At 40.7% G+C, this 22,436-nt stretch overlaps 1 protein-coding gene across 1 annotated transcript in view; it reads left to right on the plus strand.

Moving 5' to 3' along the window:
- LOC133420532 (uncharacterized) overlaps positions 1-16,553 on the plus strand; it is a 35,575-nt gene extending 19,022 nt beyond the window's left edge. Inside the window, exons 10-17 of the mRNA XM_061710226.1 lie at positions 626-655; positions 753-935; positions 1,176-1,367; positions 2,748-2,777; positions 2,875-3,057; positions 3,298-3,489; positions 14,920-14,949; positions 16,160-16,553. Coding sequence (XP_061566210.1) covers positions 626-655; positions 753-935; positions 1,176-1,367; positions 2,748-2,777; positions 2,875-3,057; positions 3,298-3,489; positions 14,920-14,949; positions 16,160-16,428 — 1,109 coding nt within the window. The 3' untranslated portion in view covers positions 16,429-16,553. The remainder of the gene's footprint in view (positions 1-625; positions 656-752; positions 936-1,175; positions 1,368-2,747; positions 2,778-2,874; positions 3,058-3,297; positions 3,490-14,919; positions 14,950-16,159) is intronic.
- The last annotated feature ends 5,883 nt before the right edge of the window (positions 16,554-22,436 follow it).

Consider the following 22,436-nt stretch of genomic DNA (forward strand, 5'->3'; position numbering starts at 1 on the left):
TGTCAATAGATGCAAAGAGAGTTGAATTTATGGCCTCTGCGCCCTCAGATCTGGATGAGTAATGACATATGTATAACTACGTATTCAAGCGTTAGAGGAAGAGGCCAAATTCTTTGTTTGTTTGAACAAACGTGGTGAATGAAGTAGATTCTGAATCGGATTTACATGAAGACAATGAGGTTTTACAGAGAAATCTGGACTTCCTACAATACACTATCTTTGGGTTAATTTCTTCTGAATCGTCAGTTGTAGGATCTTCAATACTGGCATTCTGTAACATTTATGTAAAAGTGTGTCACCCGTTTTACATCATTGGTCTTTACAAACTGATCCAAGCAAGACAGAAAAACCCAGCACCAAAAAATGATCTCAAATGAAGGCCAACATTTCTTGATGATTAACATTCAACACTTTTGGACTTTGTAAAGGTAGCTGCTGTGACCACGAAATAATTTGATAGATTCTGCTGTAATTTGGGAGACTGTGAATCAAGTGTGGACATTAGAGAAAATGCTCAAATATTTCCTTTTATTGTCCTCAAACTATTTATTCAGGAAATTCAAGTTGCACATGAGTTAATTTCATGCCTCTAAATATGATCTAAAAGTGCTTTATTTCTTATTAGGGAGGCACAAGATAACGTCCAGCGGTGTGGGTGAGTGTCTTTGCTCATATGAAGATCCAGTTTGCAGTTATTATTTCTCATCTGTACATGTTTGTCCTGATTTATATTTTCTTGCATGTACCACCAGTTAAGGTCTATAAAGTCACTACAGGAGAAACATTTGGAGCAGATGAAGATCTACTGAGACAAACAACAGTTGGGCTACATGTGGAGTACACAAGGCCAGAGGAGAGTGATGTCATCATTGTGTTCTGTCCAATCAGCTCTCGTGTTGGGTCAGATGTGGAAGCAGCCATGAGGAAGGTTTCAGGTACTGAGTTCCAGCTGTTTGATCTGTTGGTATGCAACAGATTACTTCATGTTGGACTGATGTTTCACATGAAACCACCATGTTAATGTACACATGGATGCATTTTATAAATACATAGACACATGTAGTAGTCTTGTAACGGACCTTTAAACAGCTACAATAAACATGAATAAATACTATTTTAATAAATGAGGATGAAGCTTCAGTTGCATCTCATGTTCTTTTTTCTGGTATCAGCAGATGATAAAAAGATCATTCTGGTTGTGATGCATCACACCCGAAAGGTCAACTACTCAACCGTTGGGAGAAGGTGGTCTGAGACCTTCAGGAATGTTGTCCTGGATGTTGATGTCCTCTTCCACGAGACTGTACCAGGACTACTGATCTGTGATGAAAACAGGAAGGCCGTCCTCCAAATACAGGAATCTTTAGGTCAGTATAATAATAGTGTTGGCATTTCTGATAACAAGAGAAAGTTAGGACCTGAGACTCGGTCAGAATCAGTCTCTGACAGCAGCAGCAAAGGTAGGAATCCAGATTAATGCAAGTTCTTGTGTTAACTGCATGTTTTATACTTATAAACTGGTCAAATGTTTTATCTTTATACATTTGGAACAATTTAATTTCTTGAATATTGAAATGAGATTTATTACAGAAAAAAACAATGAAAAATGCAGATCAAAGAAAAACAAAAATAAAGTTGTATTTGATGAAGTTGTTTTGTTCGATAAAGAAAGTAACTGTGTTTTACATGTCATGGCACTCATCTTCTACAACTTTCATAATTTAAGTTATATGACTTTTAAATTGGAACATTTAAAGGAAGTTTATTGATTTGAACAACCATAGATTAATTATTAGATAACATGGAGTTTAATCTTTTGTTAGTATCAAAGACTATATGTGTTGATGCAGTTCTTACTGAAACTGGAAAACCAATTTCCAGAAAAATACAAATTAATGTTGGTACATAAGCCGTTTGACAACATTTAAATAATTTACAGGAAGCCTGACATTTTATTATATAAAAGTGGTTCTCTAGATTGAGTTTCAACAAACTGAATAGATTTGAACTCTTTAAACAAACAGAAAGTGTATGAAAATACTGTTAGTACAGACATCTCCTTCTGTTCACTGCTATCTCATTATACGTCTGTACAGGTCATGTTGTGAATGGCACAAAATAGTGTCAATAGATGCAAAGAGAGCTGAATTTATGGCCTCTGCGCCCTCAGATCTGGATGAGTAATGACATATGTATAACTACGTATTCAAGCGTTACAGGAAGAGGCCAAATTCTTTGTTTGTTTGAACAAACGTGGTGAATGAAGTAGATTCTGAATCGGATTTACATGAAGACAATAAGGTTTTACAGAGAAATCTGGACTTCCTACAATACACTATCTTTGGGTTAATTTCTTCTGGATTGTCAGTTGTAGGATCTTCAATACTGGCATTCTGTAACATTTATGTAAAAGTGTGTCACCCGTTTTACATCATTGGTCTTTACAAACTGGCCCAAGCAAGACAGAAAAACCCAGCACCAAAAAATGATCTCAAATGAAGGCCAACATTTCTTGATGATTAACATTCAACACTCTTGGACTTTGTAAAGGTAGCTGCTGTGACCACGAAATAATTTGATAGATTCTGCTGTAATTTGGGAGACTGTGAATCAAGTGTGGACGTTAGAGAAAATGCTCAAATATTTCCTTTTATTGTCCTCAAACTATTTATTCAGGAAATTCAAGTTGCACATGAGTTAATTTCATGCCTCTAAATATGATCTAAAAGTGCTTTATTTCTTATTAGGGAGGCACAAGATAACGTCCAGCGGTGTGGGTGAGTGTCTTTGCTCATATGAAGATCCAGTTTGCAGTTATTATTTCTCATCTGTACATGTTTGTCCTGATTTATATTTTCTTGCATGTACCACCAGTTAAGGTCCATAAAGTCACTACAGGAGAAACATTTGGAGCAGATGAAGATCTACTGAGACAAACAACAGTTGGGCTACATGTGGAGTACACAAGCCCAGAGGACAGTGATGTCATCATTGTCTTCTGTCCAATCAGCTCTCGTGTTGGGTCAGATGTGGAAGCAGCCATGAGGAAGGTTCCAGGTACTGTGTTCCAGCTGTTTGATCTGTTGGTACGCAACAGATTACTTCATGTTGGACTGATGTTTCACATGAAACCACCATGTTAATGTACACATGGATGCATTTTATAAATACATAGACACATGTAGTAGTCTTGTAACAAAACTTTAAACAGCTACAATAAACATGAATAAATACTATTTTAATAAATGAGGATGAAGCTTCAGTTGCATCTCATGTTCTTTTTTCTGGTGTTAGCAGATGATAAAAAGATCATTCTGGTTGTGATGCATCACACCCGACATGTCGACTACTCCACCGTTGGGAGAAGGTGGTCTGAGACCTTCAGGAATGTTGTCCTGGATGTGGATGTCCTCTTCCACGAGACTGTACCAGGACTACTGATCCGTGATGAAAACAAGAAGACCGTCCTCCAAATACAGGAATCTTTAGGTCAGTTTAATAATAGTGTTGGCATTTCTGATAACAATGGAAACTCGTTTACACGACAATCACAGAAGTTCCTACTTGAGACTCGGTCAGAATCAGTCTCTGTCAGCAGCAGCAAAGGTAGGAATCCAGATTAATGCAAGTTCTAGTGTTAACTGCATGTTTTATACTTATAAACTGGTCAAATGTTTTATCTTTTACACATTGGGATTTTTTGTGCCAAAATTAAATAAATAAATACATCATTAATTAATTAAAATGGGAATGAAATATATCATTAATTAATTAAATGTGTCATTAATTAATTAAAATGGGAATGAAATATGCCATTAATTAATTAAAATACAATTCATTTTAAGTAAAAATATATATTTATTATTTCAGCATTTAATTAATTAATGACACATTTAATTAATTATTTGTGTTGCGTGTGAATCATGAAATGTAAATGTAAAACTGTCAGTTTCACTCGTCAAACTCAGTGGGCGGATTCCAAACACCTGATTGGTTCCCCTGTACATCAAGTCAAGGCAAATCGAATCCACATAATGGATTGTTGCAGGGCTTGTGAACACATTCCGATACACTAGGTGGAGCTATTCACCTCTACGTTTGGATTTGGATACGCCAAACTTTTTACTTTATTCCACTGAAGACTCGGTCCTCTAACAACAAATTTTGGTACAGCAAGGTGTACCAAAGCTGTTTTATCTGACTGGTGACCAGTGAGCTGTGACATGTTTCTGTGTTTCAGCCGAGGTAGCGAGGCTCTTTGCGCCGTATAACATTGGAGGCAGAAGGAATATGACCAGAGGACGATCAGCACAAATCGAAGTTAACCGAACAAGCCGAACAAGCTACACACACACTGTCTGTTGTTTGGCTGACCACAAGGCGGATAAAGTTCCAAGCGTGGTACTTAAAGCAAACCTCATTGCTTCTGGACTTGGAGAGCAAAAAGTGACATTTTCAGGTCAGTATGAAAATAGGAATGTACGGGAAATGGGTTTGTATTTTCTGTAGGTTGTTGAAATGATCTGCAGTTCAGCTTGGTATTTCTTTTTAGTCATAGATATTCTCATATTTGACTCAAACTTGATTGATTTTCATACTGTGAATAAGAGTTGTCACAGGCTTTAGATGAGTCAATATGAATTATGTCTTCTTTTTTTTTAACAGGGAATGACAACGATCCCATGGTTATAACCAATACATTGATGGAGGTGTTTCCTAAGCTCAAAGAAGGAGGAGGCTTTGAATTTCTTAAAATTGTAGGATCTACTCGTAGCCGAAATCTTATGTTGCTTCCATGTCCACGCACTGGATACACTCTTGCCTATCTGAAAGATCCATCGACCATGATTGGACAGGCTACAATCTATATACGTCCACTTCAACAGGATCTACCCATAGATTGTGTACATATTTACACACTCAGTTTAATACATAGTCAAAACAAAGCTCATTGGTGACTTTAATCACTAGTTGAACTTTATCTGTTGTTGTTAGGAGAGCTCACAAACTGCCTCTGGTCCAGTCATCCCCTGCATCACCTGTCAGGAGGAAGTTCCCTTTTCGGAGATGAAGCTGCACAGATTGAGCTGCAATGGGTATGTAATTCCTAAAGAAATGCAAGGGTAGCATATTCCGTTTTATTTTGTAAAATGCCTCTCTTAAGAGTGTTGTGCGCACAAATAAAGTATGACCATAATTGCAATTTTGTTGACTTCAAGGACACCCATGCAGGAATCAGAGAGAGAAAAAGAGGAAGGCCAAAGTGAAGAAAATGCTAGAGAGACAGTCCCAGTCAGTGACAGCGTTCCAGTGAGGCCTGGAACATCAGCTGAGAGTGAGCAACAACAGATGAGAGTGAGGCCTGGAACATCAGCTGAGAGTGAGGAACACCAGCTGAGAGTGAGGCCTGGAACATCAGCTGAGAGTGAGGAACAACAGATGAGAGTGAGGCCTGGAACATCAGCTGAGAGTGAGGAACACCAGCTGAGAGTGAGGCCTGGAACATCAGCTGAGAGTGAGGAACACCAGCTGAGAGTGAGGCCTGGAACATCAGCTGAGAGTGAGGAACAACAGATGAGAGTGAGGCCTGGAACATCAGCTGAGAGTGAGGAACACCAGCTGAGAGTGAGGCCTGGAACATCAGCTGAGAGTGAGCAACACCAGCTGAGAGTGAGGCCTGGAACATCAGCTGAGAGTGAGGAACACCAGCTGAGAGTGAGGCCTGGAACACCAGCTGAGAGTCTAGTTGTACCAGCAGTGATTGACGAGGACTTGGGTCACAAAGAGAATGGTTAGTGTCATCAATAAGGTTGCTGTAAGATTGTGTTTAACTTAAACTCGCTCAATAGAAAAATGACACCTGCAAGATATAACTGAATAAGAGAATTCAATAACACTCAACTTTGTTATATATTGTAACTGTTAAAATATTTAGTTTTTCTTCGGAATTCTGTTTTGCTGTTTATACGACAACTCAGCTTTGTAAAAGATTCTGAAGATGTTTGGTCTCATGTTTGTAAGTGACATGGACAGAACTTTCTTCCCTTTCTGTAGACAGAGGATATCTGTATCTGCAGGTGACATGCCAACTCACATGTCTGTCTGGAATAGAATAACTTTATTATTGTTGTTGTCTAGAATGGAAACTTATTAAAGAACCAGCTCAAGCTGCCAAAGTTTTCAAAGAGAATCTGCTAAGCCAACATGCATCTGGGAAACCATTAAAAATGAAAATGGATCAAAGGGACTCTGAAGAGGACAGGGAACGGGAGCTTCTCTCATTCTACAAACAGCCACAAGAATGGGCATGTCAAATTCAATGTCGTCTTCTTGGTAGGTAAAATAAATGTATCAGTAAAGTTGATACCACTCAAATATCTTATAAGGAATTGTTACATGGGAGAATGGGATCCAAAAAATATATATGATATATATTATCAGAATTTTGTTTTCAGGTGATGTTGCTATCGGAGAGGGAGTGATGCGGTACTTTATGACAACAATAATATCCAAACTTCAGTTTGGATTCAGTCTAGATCTTGGTAAGTCTCTTACTATTTTGAAGGTTAATATGATGCAATTTTTAAATGTGTATCAGTCGTTAATTGTCACTTTATCCCCTGCTCTCTTGGTACTTTACAGGAGGAATGGGCCGAACACTGCTTTTTGAGGGTGAACCTGACCATCTGGTTCCAGCAGCATCACAGGTGCTTATTGATAGCAACCTGTTCCGGGTTGCAGGAAGGATGTTGGCCCACAGCTTTCTGCATGACGGTCCCAATGTCACAGGATTAAGTCCTGCTGTAGTTCATGTACTTTGTAACGGGGACCCTGAAACGGCAACTGTTGTTATAGAAGACTGTCCTGATCTGCACATCAGAAGTATCATAAAACTGGTATGTATCATAAAAAACTTTGCCCTGCAAAATTGTTTGGGCAAATGTACTAACTTGTGTGATCTTGATTTTAGCTTGAACATGAAGAACTTACACAAGAACAGAAGGACACAGTTTCAGATCTTTCCCAGTCTTGGGATCTCCCGGCAGTCAACAAAACAAATCGGAGATGGCTCCATAACAAACTTCTGCTGCATGCAGTGAGTTCCTGCTGGTTAAGTGACAGAATTCATTTCTGTAGTTGTTGAAAGTATTATGAACCCTGGCTTGTTATGTTATATCAACACTGACAGAGATAGAAAATGTTTAACATAATCTTTATTCTTTGCCCATAGTCATGTTAAAGCGCTTGAAAACCAGCATTTATTTCATATACTACTTCAATATCTCAATCCTGAAAGTGTTGATAGAACAGTGGCATTTAAAAAATAAAAAAACAATTTCACAAATGTTGACACAGTTGGAAAATTATTATAAAAAATTAAATGTAATCCTTTACAAAAATAAAATAACACTACAGTCAGAGCAGTGCAACACGCATCTGGTTTTGTGAGTTTGCCTTTAGATAATATACTTTAAAAAGGTGATACAGTAAATTGTTCACTGCATTTGAGCACTAAAGACATCAGTTGCAGAAATGTATAAAATAGAATACATTCTAAAATGTGTTAGGGTCTTAAGGGTTGATATTCTGTACTATTTGAACAGATTTTATAAAGCACTTCATTATGCTTTTGTGAACATTTTCCCTGCTGTGCCAACTTTTGTAAAAGTTAGTTTGAGGATTTGATCAGTAATATGGGTCGGGCCTGTCTCTTAGGTCATTGGGAGGACCATGCGCCAAATTAAACAGCTGAGAAAGGGACTGAAAGATGTGATGGTATGGCCCCTGCTGACATCTAGGCCAGATGTTGTCTCACTACTTTTCCCTAAAATGGCTGAAATGCAGTTCACACCCCAGGTATGTCAGTCATTTTACATGTCAATTTACATGTTTTCATTGATTGAGACGGTTGTTTTTTGCATTTACTAAGAATGTGATCTGCATATTCCTTCACCAAAATAAGTTCTCCCTTTTAAAATAATAACACTGATGCGTTTTTTAAGATGCTCCTAGAAAAAATCCTATGGCCAGCTGAGGACAGTGATGATGAGGACTTTGACATAGAATCCACGTGCCGCATCACTGGGTTTCTAAGGATGTTCATTGAAACAGGTATTAAGTTACTTTGCAAATGTATTGCTCTCTTTACAAATGCTTCTATGTCTCGTGGATAGATATGGTCAATTAAAGTTTAACTAAATTTTGTCTTAAATCTATTTTATGACTTTCAGCTTCATCAAGTACACTGGCCCAACTGCTGACATTCTGGGTTGGCTGGGAGAAGCTTCCTCCTGAACTGAATGTGGAGATCTCTGGGGGAACCTTTCCTACATCCTCCACATGCTTTGAAACACTAAAGCTGCCAGCTCATTTCACAACCTATGAGGACTTTGAGGCAGCACTTGTCTCTGCCATTAGTAGTTCACAGACTGGATTTGGACTTATTTAAGTTTTCAGACAGATGTCATTGAATGCACTGTTCAGTAGGTCAGGTCAATTGACACGAGTTCAATGTCTTTAAAAAAAAAGATTGAGTAGTTCATGGTTTATTCAAAATATTTAATTTTAAGTGTTAACAGAACAGCATTCATGTTATTCATTCTGTGCATAAAGTGCATTTACAAGATCTAACAATCATTATGGTAGAGGACCATAGTAGTAGTTTTTTTTTTTTTAAGGAAATCAAACTTTTTTGTTAATGTTTGCTTTTAATATGTTAAATAAAAGCATGGGTTGGACATCAGTGTGCTATGATGCTTGATAAAACTTCTATAGTCTCTATATATGATCCCAGTGCATCAGTTACAGAAACTCCTGGAGCTGGCAGCATGGCAGCCTCTTCCAGCGATAGCTCACGGGCCAGCTGAACCTCGGGGACCGACACAGTGATGGTTCCTGGACCAGCTGAACCTCGGGGACCGACACAGTGATGGTTCCTGGACCAGCTGAACCTCGGGGACTGACACAGTGATGGTTCAGGGGCCAGCTGAACCTCGGGGACTGACACAGTGATGGTTCCTGGACCAGCTGAACCTCGGGGACTGACACAGTGATGGTTCAGGGGCCAGCTGAACCTCGGGGACTGACACAGTGATGGTTCAGGGGCCAGCTGAACCTCGGGGACTGACACAGTGATGGTTCAGGGGCCAGCTGAACCTCGGGGACTGACACAGTGATGGTTCAGGGGCCAGCTGAACCTCGGGGACTGACACAGTGATGGTTCAGGGGCCAGCTGAACCTCGGGGACCGACACAGTGATGGTTCCTGGACCAGCTGAACCTCGGGGACCGACACAGTGATGGTTCCTGGACCAGCTGAACCTCGGGGACTGACACAGTGATGGTTCCTGGACCAGCTGAACCTCGGGGACTGACACAGTGATGGTTCAGGGGCCAGCTGAACCTCGGGGACTGACACAGTGATGGTTCCTGGACCAGCTGAACCTCGGGGACTGACACAGTGATGGTTCAGGGGCCAGCTGAACCTCGGGGACTGACACAGTGATGGTTCAGGGGCCAGCTGAACCTCGGGGACTGACACAGTGATGGTTCAGGGGCCAGCTGAACCTCGGGGACTGACACAGTGATGGTTCAGGGGCCAGCTGAACCTCGGGGACTGACACAGTGATGGTTCAGGGGCCAGCTGAACCTCGGGGACTGACACAGTGATGGTTCAGGGGCCAGCTGAACCTCGGGGACTGACACAGTGATGGTTCAGGGGCCAGCTGAACCTCGGGGACTGACACAGTGATGGTTCAGGGGCCAGCTGAACCTCGGGGACTGACACAGTGATGGTTCAGGGGCCAGCTGAACCTCGGGGACTGACACAGTGATGGTTCAGGGGCCAGCTGAACCTCGGGGACTGACACAGTGATGGTTCCTGGACCAGCCGAACCTCGGGGACTGACACAGTGCCTCCATGAAGACTGTGAGGTCCGTTCCAGTCGATCCCATAGTCTTCATAAACCTGAATGGAGGACAAGCATAATCAATCTTGTACTTAAAACTAGTCTGACACATTGTTACACAAAACATTTAAGACTGTTATTTTTGGTCACCCAGTTGGTGAGAAATTAGATGTTGCCTCTTCAGTTTTGTAAATGGCAGTTATGCATATATAAACAATAGAAACAACAGCTCAGAAGTTGATCTTTGAAAGCTGAGAAGACTTAAAAGATGCTATAACCTCTGTGTCAAGTAAAATATTTTCTCCCATAATTCAATTGGAGGAACAGACATTTAAAAACTGTCAAATGTATCGTTCTTTAACCTCATTAGGATCCTCCATAGGGCCTTGCTCTCTGTATCTTGTCCAGAGTTGCTGTGGTGACTGATTCCTTTCAGTTCTAAGCCCATGAAAGTTCCAAGCATCCCTGAAGGAGTCGAGGCTTTGCTGGATTAGTGGAAGGAAGCTCCGGTGCAGTGCAAAAAGGTGGACTCTGATAGAAGAGGTCCAGAGTATGTTCATACACATCTCTCCACATCCTTTCTATTCTGTGGTTAGGAAAAAAAATGACATGGTGTTAATATACAGGACTGTCTCAGAAAATTAGAATATTGGGATTTTCTGTAATGCAATTACAAAAACAAATGTCATACATTCTGGATTCATTACAAAACTGATATTGCAAGCCTTTTATTTTAATATTGCTGATCATGGCTTATAGCTTAAGAAAACTCAAATATCCTCTCTCAAAAAAATAGAATATTCTGGGAATCTTAATCTTAAACTGTAAGCCATAATCAGCAATATTAAAATAATAAAAGGCTTGCAATATTTCAGTCGATTTGTAATGAATCCAGAATGTATGACATTTTTGTTTTTTTAATTGCATTACAGGAAATAAAGAACTTTATCACAATATTCTCATTTTCTGAGACAGTACTGTATGTGTGACAGGCTTAAGTACATTCAACTGGTATGCTGCTTGTGTGAGCCTCGTTGCCAAACATCTATTTACCGTTGATTGTGGACACTTCTGCCTGTGATGTGCGAATTCCTGTCGGTACCTCTGCTCCTGATCATGAATTCTGCTATATCTGCATTCTCGCCCCCTTTATCAGACCGTACCCTTGATGGCAGCCCGTACTGCTCAACAGCAGCGATAAAGCTCTGTAAGACTGTACTAGCTCTGTTATTGCCAGCCACAGTCAGGTAGACGACTAAACGACTGAATCCATCCACCCCACCATGGACAACAAATCTCCACCTGTCAGGCAATTGCAAACACAAAAAGGCACAACTTTATTGTAAAACAATACTAATGACATCTATAGAAAGAGGCACTGTTTATCTGCTAGTATAACTGACCTGATGAGCTTATGATTCCCATCTATATGCCATAAAGAGTTTGGGCCAGGAACAGAATACTGCCGTCGTCTTAATACACGCAGTCTTAGACGTCTCATGTAGACTCCCTCTGCATCAACTCTGCGTAAAGACTCTTGCAGTCTTGAGACTGAGGGGAAGAAGAGAAATAACCATAAACTCAATGCCAACTTCATTAGAAACACCTGTTCAATATACTTGACAGTACTGGAACAAAATATAAATATTTTTTTGATGAAATGGTGGTGTCATAATAAAAGACAATATAATATGTGTAAAACTACTGCACTTACAGAACCACCACAGCCTCAAAAATAATCGGAGTTCACTTAATTTTCTGAAAGAGAATAAACAAGTTGCAAACCATACTTCAGGATAGGATACATTATTGGACAGCTATTAGCTTCAAATGAACTGCAAATAAAATTACTGATGCATTGCAAATAGATTCATGAATATCTTAAAATTAGCTTGTTTTTAGTTTGTAGTTCATATTTAAATAATAAAGACAGTAAAAATAAATTCAATTATACAACAATTCGTTCTGACCTGGTAATTTGATTGGTCAAGAGGCCTTCCATGAGTGCTGATACAGTACATCATTACTTCTCTCACAGGTTTTCGAAATATTTCCGAGGAGCTATATAGCCTACTTAAATCATTTTTTCCTTCACCCTCTTAACATTTCCTTATGCAGCATTGCTACAAGCTGTGGTTGAACTTTTGTATAAAAGCAATATCACACGAGAGGTTGTGATATATTACTGCATATTGCCCATATTATACTCACTTGGAACACGCACACCTCTTGCATTCAGATGACCACGCATGAGCTTGTAGCCCGTGTTTGGATGTCTTCTATGAATTTCACTCACAATATGGTCCAACTCCTCATCATTCATGAATACAAGTCTGTCTTTCTGCACAAAAAAAAATAAATAAAAAATTAACATTGCGTAATACACTAAATGTAATATCCTCTCTGAGTGAATGAGACTGGCAATTCATAAAATGAAAACTCATGAATTTAGGGTAAATACCTTAAGCCGTATTGTTGCATGCGCCTCCTGATGGTCCTCGCTGACATTCCTAGTATCGTTGCAATTTGAGAGGCTGGTATTCCACAAAGAACGTGATGTGTCAGAACTTCTCTCGGAACGTCAAATGCCAAACGGCCTGGTCCACCTGCAAGCTCCTGTTGCGCCCTGGTACCAGAGAAGCGCCGGAGAACTTCTTCTAAATTTGCACCCACTCTATGGTCCACATCTTGGTGGGAAAGCGCAGAAATAACTCCAACAACTTCGAGCAGTTCCTCTGCTTTACATGCTACATGCTCGGGGTCAGCAGGTCCTGCTTCCACATACTCTGCAAGGTCGAAGATATCGCTCACCAACTCTCTACAAAGTTCACGAAAATCCTCCAAACTCACAGCTGTCATGTTTAGAAAGTCTTCCAACTCCAGTTTCAGACCAAAGCAGTGGATTCCACTAGATTTGCGTTAGCCCCGCCCACTGAGTTTGACGAGTGAAACTGACAGTTTTACATTTACATTTCATGATTCAGCAACACGAAATCATTAATTAAATGTGTCATTAATTAATTAAATGCAGTTTTACATTTCATGATTCACACGCAACACGAAATCATGAATTAAATGTGTCATTAATTAATTAAATGCTGAAATAATAAATATATATTTTTACTTAAAATGAATTGTATTTAAATTAATTAATTACATATTTCATTCTAATTTTAATTAATTAATGACACATTTAATTAATTAATGATATATTTAATTCCCATTTTAATTAATTAATGACACATTTAATTAATTAATGATATATTTCATTCCCATTTTAATTAATTAATGATGTATTTATTTATTTAATTTTGGCACAAAAAATCCTCCATAATAAACTGGTCAAATGTTTTATCTTTATACATTTGGAACAATTTAATTTCTTGAATATTAAAATGAGATTTATCACAGAAAAAAACAATGAAAAATGCAGATCAAAGAAAAACAAAAATAAAGTTGTATTTGATGAAGTTGTTTTGTTCGATAAAGAAAGTAACTGTGTTTTACATGTCATGGCACTCATCTTCTACACTTTCATAATTTAAGTTGTATGACTTTTAAATTGGAACATTTAAAGGAAGATTATTGATTTTAACAACCATAGATTAATTATTAGAAAACATGGAGCTTAATCTTTTGTTAGTGTCAAAGACTATATGTGTTGATGCAGTTCTTACTGAAACTGGAAAACCAATTTCCAGAAAAATACAAATTAATGTTGGAACATAAGCCGTTTGACCAACATTTAAATAATTTACAGGAAGCCTGACATTTTATTATATAAAAGTGGTTCTCTAGATTGAGTTTCAACAAACTGAATACATTTGAACTCTTTAAACATACAGAAAGTGTATGAAAATACTGTTAGTACAGACATCTCCTTCTGTTCACTGCTATCTCATTATACGTCTGTGCAGGTCATGTTGTGAATGGCACAAAATACTGTCAATAGATGCAAAGAGAGCTGAATTTATGGCCTCTGCGCCCTCAGATCTGGATGAGTAATGACATATGTATAACTACGTATTCAAGCGTTAGAGGAAGAGGCCAAATTCTTTGTTTGTTTGAACAAATGTGGTGAATGAAGTAGATTCTGAATCGGATTTACATGAAGACAATGTGGTTTTACAGAGAAATCTGGACTTCCTACAATACACTATCTTTGGGTTAATTTCTTCTGGATCGTCAGTTGTAGGATCTTCAATACTGGCATTCTGTAACATTTATGTAAAAGTGTGTCACCCGTTTTACATCATTGGTCTTTACAAACTGGCCCAAACAAGACAGAAAAACCCTTGTTACAACCAAAAACGTAATAACGGCCAATAACGTAATAACTGCCAATAATGTAATAATTTTGGCCATTTCAAATGTAATAAAGCCAATAGTGTAATAATGTGCCAATAATGTAATAAAACTTTTGAGCCAATAACGTAATAACTTTTTGCCAATAATGTAATAAGGCATTACATTATTGGCTGGTTATTACGTTATTGGCCTGGTATTAAAAAAAACCTTTCATAATGTAATGCCATATTACATTATCGGCAAAAAGTTATTACGTTATTGACTCAAAAGTTTTATTACATTATTGGCACATTATTACACTTTTGGCTTTATTACATTTGAAATGGCCAACATTATTACATTATTGGCAGTTATTACGTTATTGGCCGTTATTACATTTTTGGTTGTAACAACCCTGCAAACATGTGTTCTTCCATACATGAAACAAGAAGAGCACCAACAAATGATCTCAAATGAAGGCCAACATTTCTTGATGATTAACATTCAACACTCTTGGACCTTGTAAAGGTAGCTGCTGTGACCACGAAAGAATTTGATAGATTCTGCTGTAATTTGGGAGACTGTGAATCAAGTGTGGACATTAGAGAAAATGCTCAAATATTTCCTTTTATTTTCCTCAAACTATTTATTCAGAAAATTCAAGTTGCACATCAGTTAATTTCATGCCTCTAAATATGACCTAAAAGATCTTTATTTCTTATTAGGGAGGCACAAGATAACGTCCAGCGGTGTGGGTGAGTGTCTTTGCTCATATGAAGATCCAGTTTGCAGTTATTATTTCTCATCTGTACATGTTTGTCCTGATTTATATTTTCTTGCATGTGTAACCCTTTTACCACCGGCTCGTGTATTAAAACCCACTTTATGCTGGAAAATTAAGCTTTAACTCTTGTCAGACACTTTATGGTAAAAGTCACATCTCAAATTCTAAATATCAGTCTAGGATACTGTATGATTCTTGCTTCTAAATTACCCTTTAGAGGCTATGAGAAATTACACTAGGCCTTTAAACTCTTATGCAGTACTAGTCTCTGATAATAAACACAAAACAATTAAAACCAACACAAGATCTCAGTTTTAGAAAATGTATTAACAAGAAACACACATCCAACCAAACTTTTCTCAATAGAAATACAATAGAGAAGTAAAACCCAAAAAAGTACCCCGGGGTATGGTTTTCTTACTTTAGTTCAAACGTCTAAGTTTGATTTGAGTGCACTCTTTTTTTAAACTCTCGTTGGCGCGCTTTAGTTGGAGCTCATGAAAATGGTACCTCCATGTATAGATGAAAACAGCAAGACCAAACCGCATCCGATAGATCCCTCGCTCGTCTGGCAGCCTCCGTCTCCGACCACAGCAGCACTCCAGCTTCCCCGGCAGCCAGGACGCGTCCTCCGTCACCCTCGTCGCGGCAGCCTCCGTTTCCGACCACGGCAGCAGCAAACTCCGTCTCCCGCAGCAGCAGCGCACTCCGACTCGTGCAGGCGGCGTTCTTCCCCAGCGAGGACGGCAGGTGTTCACCCGGCTCCGACCAGCCAACAGACGTGGTCACCAAACTCAAACGATGGTGGCGAATCCGACCCACAAACTCTGAGCTGGCAGCTCAGCTACAGTTCGCAGTCTTATTCACGGATAACACTGACGGCGCACGCAGTCCCAGAGTCTCCGCCATTAACACGTTGCCCCTCTTTTTTTCTTTCTCCCGTTCCTCTCCGGAAGTATAAAAAAACCCAAATGTCATGAACTCACGCATGTAACAGAATTACTTCTAACATATTTTTAAACATTCACACCCCATGAAATGATGTTTTTTCGTTCTGTTTTAAGTAAATAATTTTTAAACATAAATTATTATACACTTAAACATCTTATCTGTATGAAATAACCATTCATATAAATTAAATACCACTGATATTTATCAGAGTATTACACATGTACCACCAGTTAAGGTCCATAAAGTCACTACAGGAGAAACATTTGGAGCAGATGAAGATCTACTGAGACAAACAACAGTTGGGCTACGTGTGGAGTACACAAGCCCAGAGGAGAGTGATGTCATCATTGTGTTCTGTCCAATCAGCTCTCGTGTTGGGTCAGATGTGGAAGCAGCCATGAGGAAGGTTTCAGGTACTGTGTTCCAGCTGTTTTATCTGTTGGTATGCAACAGATTACTTCATGTTGGACTGATGTTTCACATGAAACCACCATGTTAATGTACACATGGATGCATTTTATAAATACATAGACACATGTAGTAGTCTTGTAACGGACCTTTAAACAGCTACAATAAACATGAATAAATACTATTTTAATAAATGAGGTTGAAGCCTCAGTTGCATCTCATGTTCTTTTTTCTGGTGTCAGCAGATGATAAAAATTCAATTCAATTCAATTCAATTTTATTTATATAGCGTCTAATACAACAGAGTTGTCTCTAGACGCTTTACAGAGACCCATACCCAGAACATGACCCCCGAGCAGTTATTACATAAACAATGGCAGGTAAAAACTCCCCTAGTGGGAGAAAAACCTTAAGCCAAACAGTGGCAAGGAAAAACTCCCCTTTAGGAGGGAAGAAACCTTGAGCAGGACCAGGCTCATAAGGGGGGACCCTCCTGCCGAGGGCCAGACTGGTGGGTCAGGGACGGCAACAGCACAGCAGGCAGGTGGAAGCAGCAACGGGATGACCAGGGGTGGGGACCGCAGGCCGGCACGCAGCTCCCGAAGCTCCGGCCCAATCAGCAAGTCCCAGGTCGGGGTGCAGGGTCGGGGAAAGACTTGTGCTCCGTAATGCAAGCTACAAGCCACCCACGACCACCTGCAGGACAAAAGAGAGAAAAGGGAGGAGAAGGGGGGGCCAGCAACGAGATGACCAGGGGTGGGGACCGCAGGCCAGCACGCAGCTCCCGAAGCTCCGGCCCAATCAGCAAGTCCCAGGTTGGGGTGCAGGGTCAGGGAAAGACTTGTGCTCCGTAATGCAAGCTACAAGCCACCCACGACCACCTGCAGGACAAAAGAGAGAAAAGGGAGGAGAAGGGGGGGCCAGCAACGGGATGACCAGGGGTGGGGACCGCAGGCCAGCATGCAGCTCCCGAAGCTCCGGCCCAATCAGCAAGTCCCAGTTTGGGGTGCAGGGTCAGGGAAAGACTTGTGCTCCGTAATGCAAGCTACAAGCCACCCACGACCACCTGCAGGTTCCGGTGTCCGGCAAAGGATGCTGCAACATGGACAAAAGAGAGAAAAGGGAGGAGAAGGGGGGGCCAGCACAAGAAACTACAGGAGCGACTCTGACACACTAAAGTTTACACTACCTAGAGATTTACCAACACCAGCTAGAGGTTTACTAAAAACTAACTATAGGCTTTACTAAACAGAAATGTTTTAAGTTTAGTTTTAAAGGTGGAGGTGGTGTCAGCCTCCTTAACCCAGATTGGAAGTTGGTTCCATAGTAGTGGTGCCTGATAGCAGAACGCCCGCCCTCCAAATCTACATTTAGATACTCTAGGAACTACGAGTAAACCTGCACTCTGAGAACGGAGAGCTCTGACAGGAACATAAGGCACTATCAGGTCTTGCAAATAATGCGGAGCTAAGCCGTTTTGGGCTTTATACGCAAGTAATAAAATTTTAAATTGGATTCTGAATTTTACGGGTAACCAATGGAGCGACGCTAACACTGGAGAGACGTGGTCTCTCCTGCTAATTCCTGTCAGTACTCGTGCTGCTGCATTTTGGATCAGCTGGAGCCTATTCAGCAAATTACTTGGACATCCTGCTAACAACACATTACAGTAATCTAGTCTAGAAGATACAAACGCATGAACTAGTTTTTCTGCATCACTCTGCGAGAGGATTTTCCTAATCTTTGCAATATTACGGAGATGGAAAAAGGCTATTTTACAAACCTGATTGACATATGGTTTAAACGACAAATCCTGATCGAAAACAACACCAAGGTTTCTCACAGTTGCAGTGGAAGCCATCGCAACACCATCTAGTCCCTTCCTAAGATGCTCTGGACCAAGAATGATAACCTCTGTTTTATCTGAATTTAGAAGCAGGAAATTTCTGGACATCCAGTCCTTGATGTCCCTAAGACATGCCTGAAGTTTAACTAACGGTTCTGTTTCATCCGGCTTCATAGACAAGTAGAGCTGCGTATCATCAGCATAACAATGAAAGTGTATGCCGTGATTCTGGATTATACTTCCCAATGGCTGCATGTATAAACTGAACAAGATTGGCCCTAGCACTGAACCCTGCGGAACACCATAACAGACCCTTGACTGTTCTGAAGAAACCTCATGTACATGAACAAACTGGAACCTGTCAGATAGATATGATTTAAACCAACATAGAGCTGTCCCTTTAATCCCAACGACATGCTCTAACCTGTGCAGTAAAATGCCATGATCTATAGTGTCAAAAGCAGCACTGAGGTCCAGTAGAACCAGTATGGACACTAATCCCTTATCTGAGGCCATAAGGAGGTCATTCGTGACTCGAACCAGTGCTGTCTCTGTGCTATGATGCATTCTGAACCCTGACTGAAAGACTTCAAACAGATCATTTCTATACAAATAGTCACATAACTGGCTTGAAACTGCCTTTTCCAGAATTTTAGATACAAATGGAAGGTTGGAAATTGGTCTATAATTAGCTAAGGTGTCTGGGTCAAGAGAAGGTTTTTTAAGTAAAGGTTTAATTACTGCGACTTTGAAAACCTGTGGTACATATCCTAAACTTAGGGATAGGTTAATTTGGTCCAGTATTGTCGTACCAATAAGAGAAAAAATATGTTTGAATAGTCGAGTCGGGATGGGGTCTAACATACATGTGGTTGACTTAGCTCTATTGACGAGTGAGGTCAGCTCAGGGAGGTCTATAGGATCAAAACAGTCTAGAGGCAAGTCAGAGCCTAGGGAAGTCGCTAAAGCTGAAGAAACACCTACAACCGGCTGGTTGATTTCTTGTCTAATTCTCGCGATTTTACTGTTGAAGAAGCTCATAAAGTCCTCACTACTGAGAGCTGCAGGAATGCACGGCTCAACAGAGTTGTGACTCTTTGTCAGCCTGGCTACAGTGCTGAACAGAAAACGTGGGTTACTTTTGTTATCCTCTATCAACGTTGAATAATAAGCTGTTCTGGCTTTGCGAATGGCTTTTTTATATACTATTAGAATATCTTTCCATTCACGATAAGAGTCTACAGACCTACAAGAGTACTACTTCCTTTCCATTTTACGCACGTTTTGTTTCAACATGCGGATATCTGAATTATACCAGGGAGTTAAGCTCCTGTGGCTAGAAACCCTCCTTTTCAAAGGAGCAACTTCATCTAAAGCTGAATGCAACAAATCAGCAGTGTTACTAGCAAGGAAATCCACATCTGCAGAGGTAGAACCCAGGTCACTGGCCTCGATTACATCACTATTTCGCACTGTCGTAAGATAAGCAATGGCCTCCCTAAATTTAACAATAACTTCATCAGACAAACATCTGCTAAAATAATACCTCCTATTTTGCACTTCAACATCAACAAAATTAAATTCAAACGTTATTAAGTAATGGTCGGATAAAAGGGAGTTTACAGGTGACACCAACAGACCATCAGTTTCAACACCGTAGGTGAGAACGAGATCGAGAGTATGATTAAAACAGTGCGTCGGTTTATCCACTTTTTGTGAGATACCCATTGATTCTAGAAGAGAATCGAAGGCTAATTTAAGATTATCGCTTTCAACATCCATATGAATGTTAAAATCACCCACTATGATGAATTTATCTGTGCTGATCAATAATCCAGAAAGGAAATCTGAAAATTCAGACAAAAACTCTAGATACGCACCAGCAGGGGGCCGGTACACTACCACTAACACAACTGGCTTCTCTGATTTCCAGCTCGGAAATTTCAGACCAAGCATGAGGCTTTCAAATGTATTATAGTTGCACTTAGGTTCAATTTTTGTTTGGAGACCGGAGTTATAAATCATTCTAGTTGTGATGCATCACACCCGAAAGGTCAACTACTCAACCGTTGGGAGAAGGTGGTCTGAGACCTTCAGGAATATTGTCCTGGATGTTGATGTCTTCTTCCACGAGACTGTACCAGGACTACTGATCTGTGATGAAAACAGGAAGACCGTCCTCCAAATACAGGAATCTTTAGGTCAGTTTAATAATAGTGTTGGCATTTCTGATAACAAGAGAAACTCGTTTACACGACAATTAAAGAAGTTCCTACTTGAGACTCGGTCAGAATCAGTCTCTGTCAGCAGCAGCAAAGGTAGGAATCCAGATTAATGCAAGTTCTAGTGTTAACTGCATGTTTTATACTTATAAACTGGTCAAATGTTTTATCTTTTATACATTTAGAACAATTTAATTTCTTGAATATTGAAATGAGATTTATCACATAAAAAAACAATGAAAAATGCAGATCAAAGAAAAACAAAAATAAAGTTGTATTTGATGAAGTTGTTTTGTTCGATAAAGAAAGTAACTGTGTTTTACATGTCATGGCACTCATGTTCTACAACTTTCATTATTTAAGTTATATGACTTTTAAATTGGAACATTTAAAGGAAGATTATTGATTTGAACAACCATAGATTAATTATTAGATAACATGGAGTTTAATCTTTTGTTAGTGTCAAAGACTATATGTGTTGATGCAGTTCTTACTGAAACTGGAAAATCAATTTCCAGAAAAATACAAATTAATGTTGGAACATAAGCCGTTTGACCAACATTTAAATAATTTACAGGAACCCTGACATTTTATTATATAAAAGTGGTTCTCTAGATTGAGTTTCAACAAACTGAATACATTTGAACTCTTTAAACATACAGAAAGTGTATGAAAATACTGTTAGTACAGACATCTCCTTCTGTTCACTGCTATCTCATTATACGTCTGTACAGGTCATGTTGTGAATGGCACAAAATACTGTCAATAGATGCAAAGAGAGCTGAATTTATGGCCTCTGCGCCCTCAGATCTGGATGAGTAATGACATATGTATCTACGTATTCAAGCGTTACAGGAAGAGGCCAAATTCTTTGTTTGTTTGAACAAATGTGGTGAATGAAGTGGATTCTGAATCGGATTTACATGAAGACAATAAGGTTTTACAGAGAAATCTGGACTTCCTACAATACACTATCTTTGGGTTAACTTTCTTCTGGATCGTCAGTTGTAGGATCTTCAATACTGGCATTCTGTAACATTTATGTAAAAGTGTGTCGCCCGTTTTACATCATTGGTCTTTACGAACTGGCCCAAGCAAGACAGAAAATGTCATGGTTTCCCAGTTGGGGATAGGTTTTCTCCATGATCACTCACTCTCCTGTCATTCCAGATCCTGCCACCCTCATCAGCCAGATCAACCCCTCATCCTCATCAGCCCCTTGTACACGGGCCCAGGCAGCTCAGAGGACCCGGGTTCCCCCTCAGGCAGCTCTCGAGTCTCGATACCGGCCTCCTGACCCGCCTGCTACGTCCCGAGACCGGCCTCCTGACCCGCCTGCTACGTCCCGAGACCGGCCTCCTGACCCGCCTGCTACATCAGGAGACCGGCCTCCTGACCCGCCTGCTACGTCCCGAGACCGGCCTCCTGACCCACCTGCTACGTCAGGAGACCGGCCTCCTGACCTGCCTGCTACGTCCCGAGACCGGCCTCCTGACCCGCCTGCTACGTCAGGAGACCGGCCTCCTGACCTGCCTGCTACGTCCCGAGACCGGCCTCCTGACCCACCTGCTACGTCAGGAGACCGGCCTCCTGACCCGCCTGCTACGTCCCGAGACCGGCCTCCTGACCCGCCTGCTACATCAGGAGACCGGCCTCCTGACCCGCCTGCTACGTCCCGAGACCGGCCTCCTGACCCGTCTGCTACGTCCCGAGACCGGCCTCCTGACCCACCTGCTACGTCAGGAGACCGGCCTCCTGACCCGCCTGCTACGTCCCGAGACCGGCCTCCTGACCCACCTGCTACGTCAGGAGACCGGCCTCCTGACCTGCCTGCTACGTCCCGAGACCGGCCTCCTGACCCGCCTGCTACGTCAGGAGACCGGCCTCCTGACCTGCCTGCTACGTCCCGAGACCGGCCTCCTGACCCACCTGCTACGTCAGGAGACCGGCCTCCTGACCCGCCTGCTACGTCCCGAGACCGGCCTCCTGACCCGCCTGCTACATCAGGAGACCGGCCTCCTGACCCGCCTG

The sequence above is a fragment of the Cololabis saira genome, chromosome 20, assembly GCF_033807715.1.
Source record: "Cololabis saira isolate AMF1-May2022 chromosome 20, fColSai1.1, whole genome shotgun sequence".
Lineage (NCBI taxonomy): Eukaryota > Metazoa > Chordata > Actinopteri > Beloniformes > Belonidae > Cololabis > Cololabis saira.